The sequence below is a fragment of the Pararge aegeria genome, chromosome 2, assembly GCF_905163445.1.
Source record: "Pararge aegeria chromosome 2, ilParAegt1.1, whole genome shotgun sequence".
NCBI classification, from domain to species: domain Eukaryota; kingdom Metazoa; phylum Arthropoda; class Insecta; order Lepidoptera; family Nymphalidae; genus Pararge; species Pararge aegeria.
In genome coordinates, this window is record NC_053181.1 from 8,302,672 (window position 1) to 8,317,259 (window position 14,588).

Here is a 14,588-nt window from a genome sequence, read left to right on the forward strand (position 1 = left end):
CGCGCGGGTCCGCTAGTAGTATATAAGGCAATAATATCGTTAGGTTTAGTCGATTTTACGCCGCAGATTATCGTTTGCTTATTAATAAACTCATATTAAGGTAATGATCTAATATTTTTTTATGGTAGGTACTAAAAAATCTTATAGGAACACGATTATGGAACCATTTGCTATACCTACTCCGCGAACAGCAGGAGAATCTTTATGGTGTAATTTATAATTTCAACATCTTAACAATTATTAGAGTCAACATTGTAAAGTCAACTCAGGAGATCTGAGGATGCTCCGGTTTCGTCCGGCTCCGGAGCGAAACGTGCGTAGAGGGTACATTGCCGAGGATCTGTTTGATGTGGAGTGTGGTATACGGATTGACGAAATTATAAATTAAACCATACAGATGCTCCTGCTGTTCGCAGAGTATAGCAAATTAAGCTTAATTTTCCGCAAAATACCGCCTGCTTCTATCCAATATTTATGTCAACCAAAGTTAATTTTAAATAAAACTTTAAGTATCAATCGCCTCATTATTGTCCAGTAAAAAGAGAATAACTTTATAAAATAAACAAAAAAGCTCGTTCGTTCGTCTGAATGCCGGAGGTTTTGTTGCCTTTATTGCGTCAGAGCAACGCCATCAGTCATTTAAAGTCATTCGCCTCAATTGCGCATTGTCTTTTTCAGTCGCTAGTGATAATGGACACTATCCGGCCCATTACACTTAGTGACAGTTCCTAAAAGGTTTATTTATTCAATGTTATAAAACTTTAGAACTTTATAAAAAAACTAACAAACTTTCCTTTAGATTGACGTTCCTTTCCTTTTCCTTTAGCTGTATATATATATATAAAACATGCATACTACATAGTTAGAAAAATACTTACCGAAGTCATACATACTCAAATTACTTTTAAAACTAAATTACATCTAAAAACGCGAAATATGCATAAGTTAAGATTACCCAAGACTAGAACTAAGTATGGCAGTAAAACTATGATAAATGTACCTGTTGAACTATATTTAAGAAATAAAGTTGAATATTTCATTACTTGCTATTTCGGACGTTAAATACAAACATATTGGCAATTTCACTAGAAAATAAAACAAAAGTTTTTTTAGTATTCATTGAAGGACTTAGCAGATGGCCGATCTGGTGTACAGCAAAACCTCTGCCTACAAACAGAGGATACTTATATCCTATGGCATCGAAAATACACAACCTAAAAAGTGCCATCATGTGACCATCAACTAGAGGCGAAGATGATAAGGCTCGTATGTAATTAAGAAAAGTATTATAACTTATTTTTACAGACACTTTTTAACGACTGACAGCACATAGCATATTGTCATTATAAGTCCAAAAAACACATTATATGTGAGTGTAAACTAGTAAGTACATAATTTAGAAATTTATCACTAATGTTATGGGCATCTAAAACATTTGCGACTCTGTAATGTATTAATTGGACGTTCGTGCCACAGATAATTTAAAATGGGTCATTGCCCACTGTCAATTATTGTAAAACGGCTCGTTTACATTGTCTATTAAAGGGCTTACTGTCCTCCATGCTCTCTATCAATGAATATATTATATGATACACTTCCTTTTGCTCTGTTATATAAAAGTATGCTGTAAGTTTATAGACCCGGAAAGCATATTAAAAAAAATGGATGTCCAAGTGTGTGTGTTTTAATGTTTGTGCATGAGTGTACGTGTGTGATTGTGTAACCAGACCATTGATTAATTAAGACTAAACATTCTGAGAACTAACGAAACAAAGATCGATCTTATTTTTTATATAGCTGTTATATCTCTGGCTTGAGTTAACGTATCAGAACGGAATATTAAGGTTTTGAGGCTATTACCACCAGGGGAAGCGGTGCATAAAATAATTTCGGACACGAAAAGTGAAACAATATTTATTTTATTTATTTATTTGGTATCTATGACCCATCACTACACACTACACAATAACATAAATATAATAATTAAGAATAGAAAAAGATTATAATATGTATGTTCCTAAATAAAAATGTATGCGGTTACTCATTGAGGAATATGTAAAGTTATAAACAAAAATGTTACCACTAGTGTTACAAGAGAGCTTGTACTGAGGCATGTTCTTAATTAGAATTATCTTAAAATCGTAGCTACGAACTAATAGTTCTCGCATCATTAAATAAATCAAAGAATGCAGTATTAGGCAAGTTGAAAAAGCAAACGTACCGAAAATGAGCAACTAACGAGAATAGTTAAACGGACCTGTAATTTACATACAAATTGGCTTTTGGGGATAAACGCTCCATTTGTATTCAACCACAGGACCCCGGCTCAGTGGCTGAAGAGCATTTATCCAGTTCCGATTTGAATCGGCCGCAGTATCATTCGCTTATCCCGCATTGCTTCTGAGACTTACGTGCTCCTTTGATACGGATTTGCAAATTAAATGTGGCTGATAACCGAAAATTTCCTAATTTGAATATCAGAAAATTATCTGTTCTAATTAGGCACGGACTAAGTAAAGCCGTTCTATTCAGAACGACGCTACGCGATACGTAACCGGTACATCCCTATGTGACCTGGTTGCAAGTTTCATACGGATTTGCAAATTAAATGCGGCTGCAAATCCGATATTCTGGCATTTGAATTCCGGAAAGTTTATTTTTAGCTCCATCTGAATCAAGTAAGTTATATCATACTTCCAAGTGCCCAGTGTAAGATTACCTACCTATTTGATAGCGTGATAGTTAACTACGATTTATTTTGTATCGAAAGAGTGCCATCATGTGATCGTGTAGATAAGATTTCCACATTCGCAATCGCAAAGTTGTTTTCGATTTTTGATTAGATAAAGCACAGTATCGTTTCGTGAAATCGTCGAAGTAAAGATTTCCAGGGAGACGCATGTATAAATACTGTCAGTTCCGTTAGTTATATGTGTTTTAAAAAATATATAAAAATTGATTTTTCCTCCAAGTGTAGATAAAAAATAGTAATAAAAATTATAAAACTCGCTTTAGTTTCTAGATTAGCTCGTCGCATTTTTGTAAAATCGTGTTGCAATGCAACAATGCAATAATATTACGGTACCTATAATATTGCTGAAGGTAGGTGTGCCCTAGATGGTCATAAAGATAAAGTACTTAGTCATAGGATTGATAAAACCTAAAAAGAAGACTAATCTCATTTGTTTGTTGTAATTATCTAGAAAATTATTCTAGCCTTAATTTAATAAAATAAAATTATTTTAGCCCTTAATTTGAGCCTTTACCTAGGGCCTTATCTAGAACCGCAACGTTTCCATAGGAAAACAAAGCTAAGCGTTTACTTAAAATTCATAAGTAGGGTGCATCCTTCATTTGGAATAATAATATTAAACAACTTAACGTTTCTTCTCATTTTGCCAAACAGAACATTAATCTGTTTTTAAAAATAAAAGTCGACAAACTGGAAGCAAATAATCTCCCACAAAGAATTGCCGCAAACTTTTCTCATATCAAACTTTTCCTTTGCCAACGCATCAACTTTAATTTCTCGCTAATAAGCGAGTACATTTAGGCAAACATAAGCAAAGCATATTAAAAAAATATTAGCCAAATTTTTTACTCTAATCAAAAGGAGCGATTTTATTTACAGAAAAAAAACGTTTATGAAACTCATTCAAAACATGGAAATTATACTTTTATCTACTTTAAATTAAATATAAGGTTTGTAATGATATTTTCTGTTTTCTCAACTGAAGTTTGAACCGGCGATCGAAAGGATTTCATCGTCAAAATACCGAAGTTTCAAGCTCAAATTACTTGTTAATAGCATAGGCGCAATTCTGCTATTCGGATTCGAAATCCATCGCCAAACCCTGGCGGTAACTAGCAAGTTCACTCGTGGTTTACTTATTTGAAATAAGTGATACATTTCATTCTAATACTACATTACAATGTTACGTGGAAGGTGTGTACCGACACGATTATTGTATTATTATCGACACCGACATTCATTGTCCAGCGCTCGCAATTGGTTTCGTTTAATAAGAAAGTAAATACAAAAACTTATGTCTCCATGTGGGTACAAATAAATGCCAAAATTACATTATACTGTATAGTGCAATGTTTGTGTTGGGTAATACAGAATGTTCCGATTAGGTATAATATTTTATAATATGGTATGATTATTAGTTATTAGTAATAACTTTATAGACAATATGATACACCAGTTGAAAATAAAAATACACGAATTTCGACACACAAATAAATAAGTAAGTATTCTTCTTCTTCTTCTACTTATTTTTCTTGGATAAGGTTTGTGGATGTTTTAAGCCACCAAGTCCGAAAAGTTATAGGCGTGTGCGGGTGACCCAAAAAAGAAGCCGAGGCCTTGCCTACTAGGCTATTATTCATAACATATTGTTGCGAAAATAAATTGTCTGTTTCAACGATGAAAACCCTGGAATTTCCAAACATTCTAACTTTTAGCGAACCATAAAATATCAAAGCTAGATTAAAAACCAAATATGCAGATGTAACACGAAAAAATCCCACAAAGGTAATTGAAATGGTAACACGCAGTATGTCCAATCAGAAAGTACCTAAAGCAATCCATTTGGAACGCCACAAATGTTGAAGTGCGATTCAATGCTTCGGGATTTAGTTATAAAAGTGAAACACAGTAATTAAACAAGATGACCGTGATAAAAATGGTATGCCAGCTAAAAAATAAATAAATTTTCATATAAAACAAGCTTGAATAGTGTTCAAGCTTGTTTTATACACACACACAACTAGTTTCCAGTCGCGAAAAAATATGCAAGTAGGTAAAACTAACTTTGATGGAAAATGTGGGTATAAGATATACTGAATAAATCTTCATAAAATTTTTGAATTGAAAAACTCTGAATCTTTTTGGATGTTAAAATAGAAGAGTTGTGAAAAGAGTGAAAATACGTCCATTTCGTATAAAATAAGGTACATTTTTTATGATAAAGTTCATTACTACGTCTACTACGTCTTGAAATTAGAAAGTAATCGAAATGGGTAAAGTAAAACATTTGCTTTTAACTTGTTACTAAAAAAGATTTTAATTATTAGTATACATATAAGCTGTAATAAGCTTTTATAAACAGTAATAGTGTATTCCTTACGTGTGTTTCTGTGTGTGTGTGCATGTGTGGTGTGTACACCATTAAGTCAACGATAACATACGTAGTTTGCAGCAAAATATAAGCTCGTCAAAACATTGTCACTATATAACAAACGTGCCGGGTAGGGAAAAAAACTACAAAAACACTGACACGCTTTGACTCTTCAATTTAAGCCTACGAGATTTAACTATTGGACATTTTAACAAAAAAAATGTTGGTTTGAAGGGAAATCAAAATACCTGTGTTTCAACGAACAAAGACTTTTTGGCACTTTATACTGCGTTGAATATTAAAACCTCATGCCAGATAGTTATAAAACACTTAATCAAATAAAAACTGTTCAGTAACAATAAAGTTATTTTAGGTAGGTTTAATTGTTGGTGAAATGCATCTTATTTAAATAGATACAGATAAGAAGGAGAAACATCCTCATGACTAGTCGATATTTCCCGTCGCCCTCATTGTACCCATACACCCCAACTAACCAATTAAGTCTCACCCTTGTCAAGCAGCATCCATTACTATATAAGTAAATGTTATTCAACTGCAATACACGGTAAATAATTTAATTCCAACTGCTTCCCGACAGTATAATTAACTTTAGCTGAGCTTTTTGGAAAAAAAACCGAAAAGCTAATCTTCTGATAAACGACTAACACACCGGGAGGTATCTCTGCATCGTTCGAGTCCATGTAGGACTGAGGTGCATCGATAATGCAGTCGTATTTATATCAAAATACCCACCTACTCAATGTCATGAACCTAAATAACTGGCAAATATGAAGTTATAGTTATCAAAAGTTTAATTATTTACCCACTTTATAAATTTACTGTAACACATCTCTTTATATTGTTTTTACATACTATGTCTTCGCTCGTTACTCACCTTCTTGACTTTTATGGCGCTAGTTATACAAAGAAGACGTGGCGCGAGGTTCTAGCCGAAATTATTAAACAATCTAATCCACAAACACCCTTGTCAACAAGAAACATTTAGAAAAGGATAGAACGAATATATTAAATCTTCTATCTGAAGATATTGGATACGATTATAAACAACAACCATTTGTCTACAGTCGTTGTTTACATAGAGATTTGATTTTAAAGAATATAAATTTAAGAAATAAAAACACCCTAAAGCGAATGTGAGCGATGCGGTGCGACGTAATTTTAGACATTACCTGGAACTACTTTACCTTATATAGTTACAATATTCATAATGGATAAAGTTTCTACCAGATCGGACCAATTACGGCGTTAGATATTATAAAAATGCCAGCGCATCTCCTCTTCTAAAGTCTATACAGAATAAATCAGTCCGCGAGACGTATCTTATGTAAACCGCTTTACTAATCTAATGTCAAAATCCATCCTACCCTTGCGGCCCGGTAGCCATTATCATTATCCTCTTAAAAGTCAAAGGTATTTGTCTGCAGGCTCTGCAGCATTCCGCTTAAAAAATATAATTCTATTTTATTTTTACATTTCTGTTTCCCGAAAGCACAATTTTATGAACGCTAATCCTCTTGGTGTTTACTGACACTGTTTTTTAAATTCGTTCTTAACGCTACAACAACCCTTGTACAACTCGTATACATAACCTCAATGTTAAGCTAACCATTTAAACGATAGCCTAAAAAGTTACATGACCTCTCCTAGTTTGAATTTTTTTTTTTGTTTTAACTACCTACATATTCAACGTTAAACCTGTATTTTTTCTGAGGCTTTTTCGGACGCTATTGTATTGTATTGCATTTATATCAGATTACAAAGGTATATGTGTTAGTAATTCACAATAAACTTAATATCTATGTTAGTAAATATAATTAATGTTGCTACATACAAAAGCTGACACCCAGTGTGGTCTGAAAACACTATCCTGTATGTCAGCTAAAACCTTCAGACCAGTTCTCGATCCTACGTTTGGGGGACGCGAGATTCTTCCTGATAATTGCGAAGAATCTATCAACTCGGTTCTTCGCAAACATACAGTATCGAGGAAGTTCCAACATTATCCTGATGATATTATTATATTGTACTCGAAGAGCGTTCAGATACCTTTGGGTATAATTAACCCACAGAGTGCACGTATAGGAAGACTGACAAAAGGACTTAAGCAACGTAACCTTCACTTCTTATATACAGTGAGCAAATCTGCGAGCTTACATATTCCCTCTGACCGCCAACGCCCTTCGCTTCCTATCAATGTCACAATCATCTTTCAGATCCTACATAACATAGTGCCCCAGGTAAGTAAACCTGTATACCCTGTTAAGCTCTGCACCATATAATCTAACTGCTGCAAGACTATAAGCGTGCTTTTCTTAAATTGTACCTAAGCTCGTGCTTTTCAGCACAGGTTTCGCAAGCACGCCACAGATCTGTCAGCGCACACACCGAGAGACTTACTCGTAGCAGCACCATATCATCGGCATGACTGATGTTATTAATCATTTTATTATCAATGGAACATCCCGCATATATGCTGCTGGGTGCCACGATCAGCTGATTCACGTACAGGCTGAAGAGCTTTTGAAAGCTGCGTCCACCTTGTCTAACGCCATTTTCCAGCCTCTGTTGTCAGAGTACACACCCACCCATCTTTCCTAATTCTCCTGGAGCCCATACCAATACCTAAAGATATATTGATGAGTTTATGAGGCATACTGGTAGTTTGATATGAAACTAGGCCAAAAACTTTTGAGATGTCAAGAAAGCAGGCGTAAACAGGTGTTTTCTTACCGTATAGTACTTGACAGTCTCCTTTGTGGTCAACACAGAGCTTCCCGTAGAAAGTCTGGCCCTAAAACCTGAATTGCGCAGCATGGAGTTCTAGGTATTGATCAAATGCTTGTCCAGGAGACCGTCCAGGACTTCTAGTTAAATTGGCATATAATTTTTAGCATCAAAAACGTCCCGCGTTCTGTCCTTCGCCACCGTCAATACCACAATTCTCATGAACTTCTTAGGCAAGTATGAATGGCAAATGAACTTCTGCATAGAGAACATACTCGATGCTAACACATCATCTCCCAGCAGTGAGTGATATGTTTAATAATTTTTCCAACATCACAGGTCTTAAATTGATGCATGGCACACCGCCCCATGCTCACTCGCGTGACCACTTTTTATCATTGCCTACTACAACAATTAATCGTAAATTATACTCAACATTTAAGTAAATGTTATCAGCTTCCTCTCCAAAAGAACTTTTACTTCGGATAGCTATACAATAACTGAATCATTTGTATTTCTTGGAAATAGATACTGAACGTAGTTCCGAACTTCAATACCAACAAACAATATTCAAAGTGCTCACAATTAATAAATGTTGGAGCCAATTGACCGCTACAGAAACAACAGCTGATAGTTATACAACTTCAAGCTAAAGAAGAACTTAGTGCTTTATACGAAAAGATCCAAATTGCATTTCAGTCAAATCTACTATCCCTCGGTTATCAAACAGCTGCCTATCTATATCACAAAATAGGATAGTAGCAGTCGGTTTAATGACAATGGACCAATACAAGATCGAGGTCAACGTTGAATATCGGATTGGAATCCCTAGAATACTTAATTAGGCTATGATTAATGTTGCCAGCCAGTGACAGAGCACGAAATATAACATTATTTATTCTTCTTTATTAAATAACATCCTACAATTCCGTTGGTACCGATGATATGTTGGGTATCAAATAAATATGATTCGCTAGATGTAAAGTAATACTGCATTCTTATGCATATTATTATAAGTTTATTATCGATTCTTGTTATGGATCTAGCAGCAATTTTAGGTAGCAATTTTAGCATCAGATTAGGGCTGAGTAACTCCGAATATCGATTTTTGGCAAAGCTCAAATTTCAAAGGATAATCATATGCAGTAAATTATTTAACCCTAAACTTAATGAAGTTTCAAAGTCAGGGAGTTTTTAACGCATTTTGATCCTATTTCGAATAATTTATGTTAATTACTTTTATCCATTATAAATAATGAAACAGTGCATTTATTGGAAAACTCTTATTATCTAAAAAAAATGTCATTTTTATTTTATGAGTTGATTTAATAAACTTTTAAATAATACAATTTAAATGTGTAATTTAGGTAGGTATTACATTTTCCGCAAGAAATCCCTACTTTACTTTTACTTAATACTTAATATATAAATGTCAATGTAAGTTTGTTTGTTACGCTTTCACGCAAAAACTACTTAAACGATCCTCATGAAACTTTTTACAACTATATTTGGAAGTATTAGAAGTAATATAGGATACTTTGTATCCCGACAATAAGCTCGGTTCCTTTGGGAGAGGGGATGAAAGTGTTTTTGTGATTTTTCACTATCACTCCGACAAATCATAACCGACTTAATTAATTATTTTGCACTATGTAAACTGTGGTTGGAGATAGAGGACAGAACTCCTCAGCGGACAGCAGCAAACCCCACATTTAAGGCTTAGCGATACCGAATACTTTATTTTTTTAAATTGAATGCCACATCATAAACAAAATCAGACGTAGACGAAGTCGCGGGCAACAGCTAGTAAATACATATATGTGTACCAGGAGAGTTCACACGCTCCTGGTACACATATTTCGAATGAGGGATAAATTAATATGTAGGTTGATTAATTAGTTGAACAAGCTAACGCCACTAATCTAATTAGATCCTAATTACGATAAAGTATCGCTATTAATCATAAACTATGAAATAACTTATTAGTAACCAAAATTTATGAACTACAAGTCAGTGGATACTTGCATGATAGCTGGTCTAAAGGGTAGATGAATTCATTATAATACCTAATTGTAAAAACTGTACGGCTTATTCTCATTATTTTAATCGGTTACTCACGATGTTTTCCTTCACCGTTGAAGCAAGTGATATTTTAATTACTTAAAACGCACATAACTTAGAAAAGTTAGGGGCTTGGATTCGAACTCGGCACCAAAAAAGTTAAGTAGAGCTCCTACTCATTGGGCCATCGCCGCTTATCGTAAATATTAGCGTAAAATTGAATTTATTTTAGAAAAAAAGGTTTCTAAGTTCTTGATAGACAAAAACAAGTTACAAGCTGTTACTAGAAGTTCAAAATATAAACTAGCAAGATGACTATATCTAACGTCGGTGACAAAAGTGTTGATAAATAAAAATAGTTTTAAAGATAGTTATTAAGCTACATTGTTTCAGAGATAAACATTTTTTTTCTCTAACTCAGCCCTCGATGGCAATCTTGCCTAGTAATGACTCACATATTAATATTACGGATCGGACGACATTTCACTTACCCGTGAGTTCTAAATTGTTAATAGTACCTTCAAAAGTGAATGTGAAATCTAGCAGTGATCGATAGTATTAAAATCTACTTAAATAGACCATATTTAAAAAAGGTGATCAATCGTAAAAACTGTTATAAACAGACTCATATTTGTTTATGACCTCAGAATATTTGATGAAACTATGGCAAAATATCAAATTTTATATAGTAAATGACTATAAACGTTTACCAGCAAAAGCAAAATAATATAATTATTCTATAAAATGTGAATAGTTTAATTAACTCTCATTCAATATAAGCTGTAATATTGAATTTAAAGTTAAATTATTTACAAATAGTGAAATTGTCGATTTTACCTTTCATCACATAATTTTAATAGAAACTCGCATCCAAGGCTCTTTGTTTCCTCGCGATTGAAAATCTCGGGCTTTTCTTCCGAAACATGACTCTTCCAAAGGATTGCCAGCTGGTGCTTTACCTCGCTCGGCTTTATATTGCTAAATGCCAGACATTCTTCCATTAAGGTATAACAAGAGACCAGAAAATAGTTCGATATTTTGTGTGCAAGATAACAAATGAGCAAAAAGTCTGAAGACACAAAAGGAAACAAAATTTTACACAAATTTAGATTTTGTGGTAACTTTTATAAGGTAATTTATGCAACGAGTAAACCTGACAAACAACTCATAGCGTTAACGACTAAGTCTTAAAAAAAGGCTAAATATGACAAGTCCAATTCCTTTTTCATTTTTCACACAACGACGCCTCCTGCGGACACAAAGCTCATTTTATAGCGCCACAATGCGATTGTGCTCTTTCATCTACGAGACTTTTATGGTAGTCTATCTGTCAACGGCAAAATTAAGACAGTGCAGAATCTAATTTTCAAAACATCTAAATAAAATATAGATTGTTTCTAATTCGAAAGAAGTAAGTTTCGAAAAATTACACTATTTGCAAAAATTACAATTACCAAACCTTGCCTGGCTTATCCAAGTCTAAAATGATAAAGGATAATAAAGGAGAACTGGTAACTATAAGAGTACATGTGTGATGTCTATATTATTACCTATGTGTGAAAGTAGAGAACAATGCAACTTAGATATGAGTGGAGCACGTGAACAAGATTGCATGTGTAAGCTACTAAACTAGTATTGTCATAATGGCAAAAGTGTCATGTTATTTAATCAGCCTCAGTAATCAGCTATCCATTTTAAAAAGACGAGAGTTAGTATTTGCTATAAGATTAACAATAATAGCAATTTTTTATTGGCTTCGCGCCAAACACTTCTGTTGAACTTTGTACTGTTTCGGGAAATATGATGTCTTATGTTACTTTCGGTTGTTTATGTCTCTATTTTGGGATTTTGGCAAAGCACAGTACTCTGTTTATATACGTTTCTTATCATACTACGTAATGTTAATTCTAGGTTATACTAATAAATCAGACGTTCATACTATGGATACCATATATCAGAGTTTACAATGTTTTGAATCAATTACACCATGGAACAGTTAATTGACTGATAAAGACTTTGATCTGCGTTCCACAACTGGCAATTGTAAATAGTTATATTAATCAATAACCTTCGTTATACCTACCTAAATTCTTTATAACTTTAAACACCGGCTATTTGAAGAATAAAATAATATAAAATAATTGCTGATTTAGTATATTATAGAAACATATCCCTTAAGAATCGAGGTGTTGATAATTGGGAATTTTAACCCGCCGTCGCGTCGTGCCGCTTTACCTTAAATCTAAATTGTAGAAGCAGAATCTTATCTTAGGCTTTATTTTTTAACTATCACAACTCAAATATGATTAGTAAAATGATAAGTAAAACTTATTATTCAATTGCATCAATAAATAAAAATTGACTTTCTGTGCGTTACAGAAAAATGTTATCGGGTAAAGTTTGTATAATTTAGACTACAGAGTAACCAAACACACTTTTACATAATGTTGTTCATAATCCAGGCAAATCTTAAAGGTCTCAAGAATCAAGTGTGAAGTGAAGAAGCATTCTATACGTTTGAAGAGAGAAGCGTTAAAATTTGGGAAATAAGTTCGTTTAGAAACGTTCAAAGGGGTTTTATCGGTTAGAACTGAGACATATTAAAATTTGGGAGATGAGTTCGTTTCGAAACTGTTAAAAGGGGTTTTAGAAAAATGCACATCTAAAGGCATAGAATGGGAGTTAAAAGATGTATGAGGCTAAAAACAATATATTTTGGAATATAGGTTTATGACGTAACGCTAAGGGCAAAGAAAATTTTTAATCTTCAAATCCGAAATAGTAGACATTCACATGAACTACCTGTAGTAAAACTAAAAATTAATGATGAAAGTCTCGTATTGTCCAAGGTATTTTTTTTTAAAACCTAGATAGACCGCATCACAATCCACATTTAGTTATGTTAATTTCGTTTTAAAAATTTATGGTAAAATTGCTTCTACTTTACGGTACCTACTTCTTGTACAAAATTAGACCGGAACGGAAGCGGATATATGAATTAGTAAAGACTAAGCACACATTGCAGTGTGTATGCAGAAGACGAATAATCTTAGTAACACGATCCAGTATTAGGTACTTTGCAAGCATATTGATTGCGCATAAGACTACTGATCAGTCCAGTCCGTATTCGTTTGCCTTCAAATTTGCTTTAATGACAGACGATTAAGTAATTAAATTAAATTTAAAGAAGAAATTGTTGTGAAGTAAACAAATAGTTTGTCGTTGGCAATTGTTTCATTCCGATGTATATTCAGAAAATAAATAGTTGACGTAATAGACGATAACAATGAAGCTATTAGCTATATTGATGTATATCTAAAGTCCTGGTAACTATTGATGATTCAAAACTTACCGTAACCAGGAAAATAACGCAGATGGACGTGTTGAACATACTTAATCACAGCATTCGGTTTATGTTTATTTTCTTTGTTATTCCTTTAATAAACAACCAAAACATAAAGAAAATACCATAAGACGACGAGAAAATACCCCTTTTAAAGTCCCGGATCTTTATTTTTGTAATTTATATTTCGGTGTATGTTATGACATTGATAGTAATCTTATCTGATAAACCTTTCCAATGCTTAACAGCGTAAACAATATTTTTACATTCTAAAATGATAAATCCACGTGAACACGTAATAAACCTGTTCTAGTCATATGTAAATACAAAATGCTTGACAGCATTTTTGTAGTGTTATTTGTTATTATTTATTATGCATTTAATTATGATCTGGTATATTGTAGAATTTACTTTTATGAATTTAGTTTCATCTTAATGCGAGTAAAATGAAGGTTTTAAATACTTACTGCCAGGAACTGCTCCAGTGGTATTCGAACTGAACACAACATTAGTTTTAATGTATAGCACACAGAAAAACAAATACCACCACATACTGGCACTAAATTTGGGGGCTGCCCAACGACAGCCCACCAAAACGAACATATTATTTTGGTCTAACAAACTTTCGTTATTGACAGAATCACACGCAAGATACACTTCAAGGCGATAAATCCAGAAGTTCTTTCAGTTATATCACATGAACACTGTTCCAGTCTGCACTGAATGTGTATTGTTAATATCACTGTCGAAATAAACGTGAGACAATATTTTGGGTGATTGGTTGATTCACGATCAGACGTTTTGAGGTTATTTTTACGTGCCACTAGTGCGAGCGCGACGGTGAATGTCGATCGGTGTCTCTCGCGGAGGCAGGTGTGCTACGTTGCCCGGTTGGCCGATAGATGGCGGTACGAGACGCGTGACGTCGTTTAGTTTCGGCGACTGTACCGTGGCGCTGCGCTGCTGATTCTAGCTAGAGATTTTTCCCAACGCATCGCACGAACGACACGTAATGTTAGGATGTGTCTACATATAGTTTATTTTGCGTCCGGTGCTTATTTGTATAACTTTTGTCAGTTCATATTATACCTATTAGAGATTATATGTGCTTACACAAGCTTATGTTCCATATGAAATAAATAATACGAAATAATTTAAACCATTATAAATTGCTAGCTTATTTTAGCATAGCTACTTACTATTTAATTCTTTCAAAGGAACCAATTTATGATTACATATTTTTGTGTTCACCAATATCCCTGCTGTACTTTAATTTAGTGCAATAAGTTTGAATGAGGTTAGAGTCCACAAACAAC

The 14,588-nt window shown here is 33.7% G+C and overlaps 1 protein-coding gene across 7 annotated transcripts in view; it reads right to left on the reverse strand.

Moving 5' to 3' along the window:
* Positions 1–14,197, reverse strand: part of LOC120632383 (low-density lipoprotein receptor) — a 298,871-nt gene extending 284,674 nt beyond the window's left edge. For 3 of the 7 annotated variants that reach the window (XM_039902256.1, XM_039902254.1, XM_039902249.1), the window contains exon 1: positions 13,740–14,189. In XM_039902256.1, coding sequence (XP_039758190.1) covers positions 13,740–13,875 — 136 coding nt within the window. In that variant the 5' untranslated portion in view covers positions 13,876–14,189. Of the gene's footprint in view, positions 1–13,739 lie in introns of all 7 variants that reach the window. The other 4 variants (XM_039902255.1, XM_039902252.1, XM_039902253.1 and 1 more) reach the window with 4 other exon arrangements.
* Between the last annotated feature and the right edge of the window lie 391 nt (positions 14,198–14,588).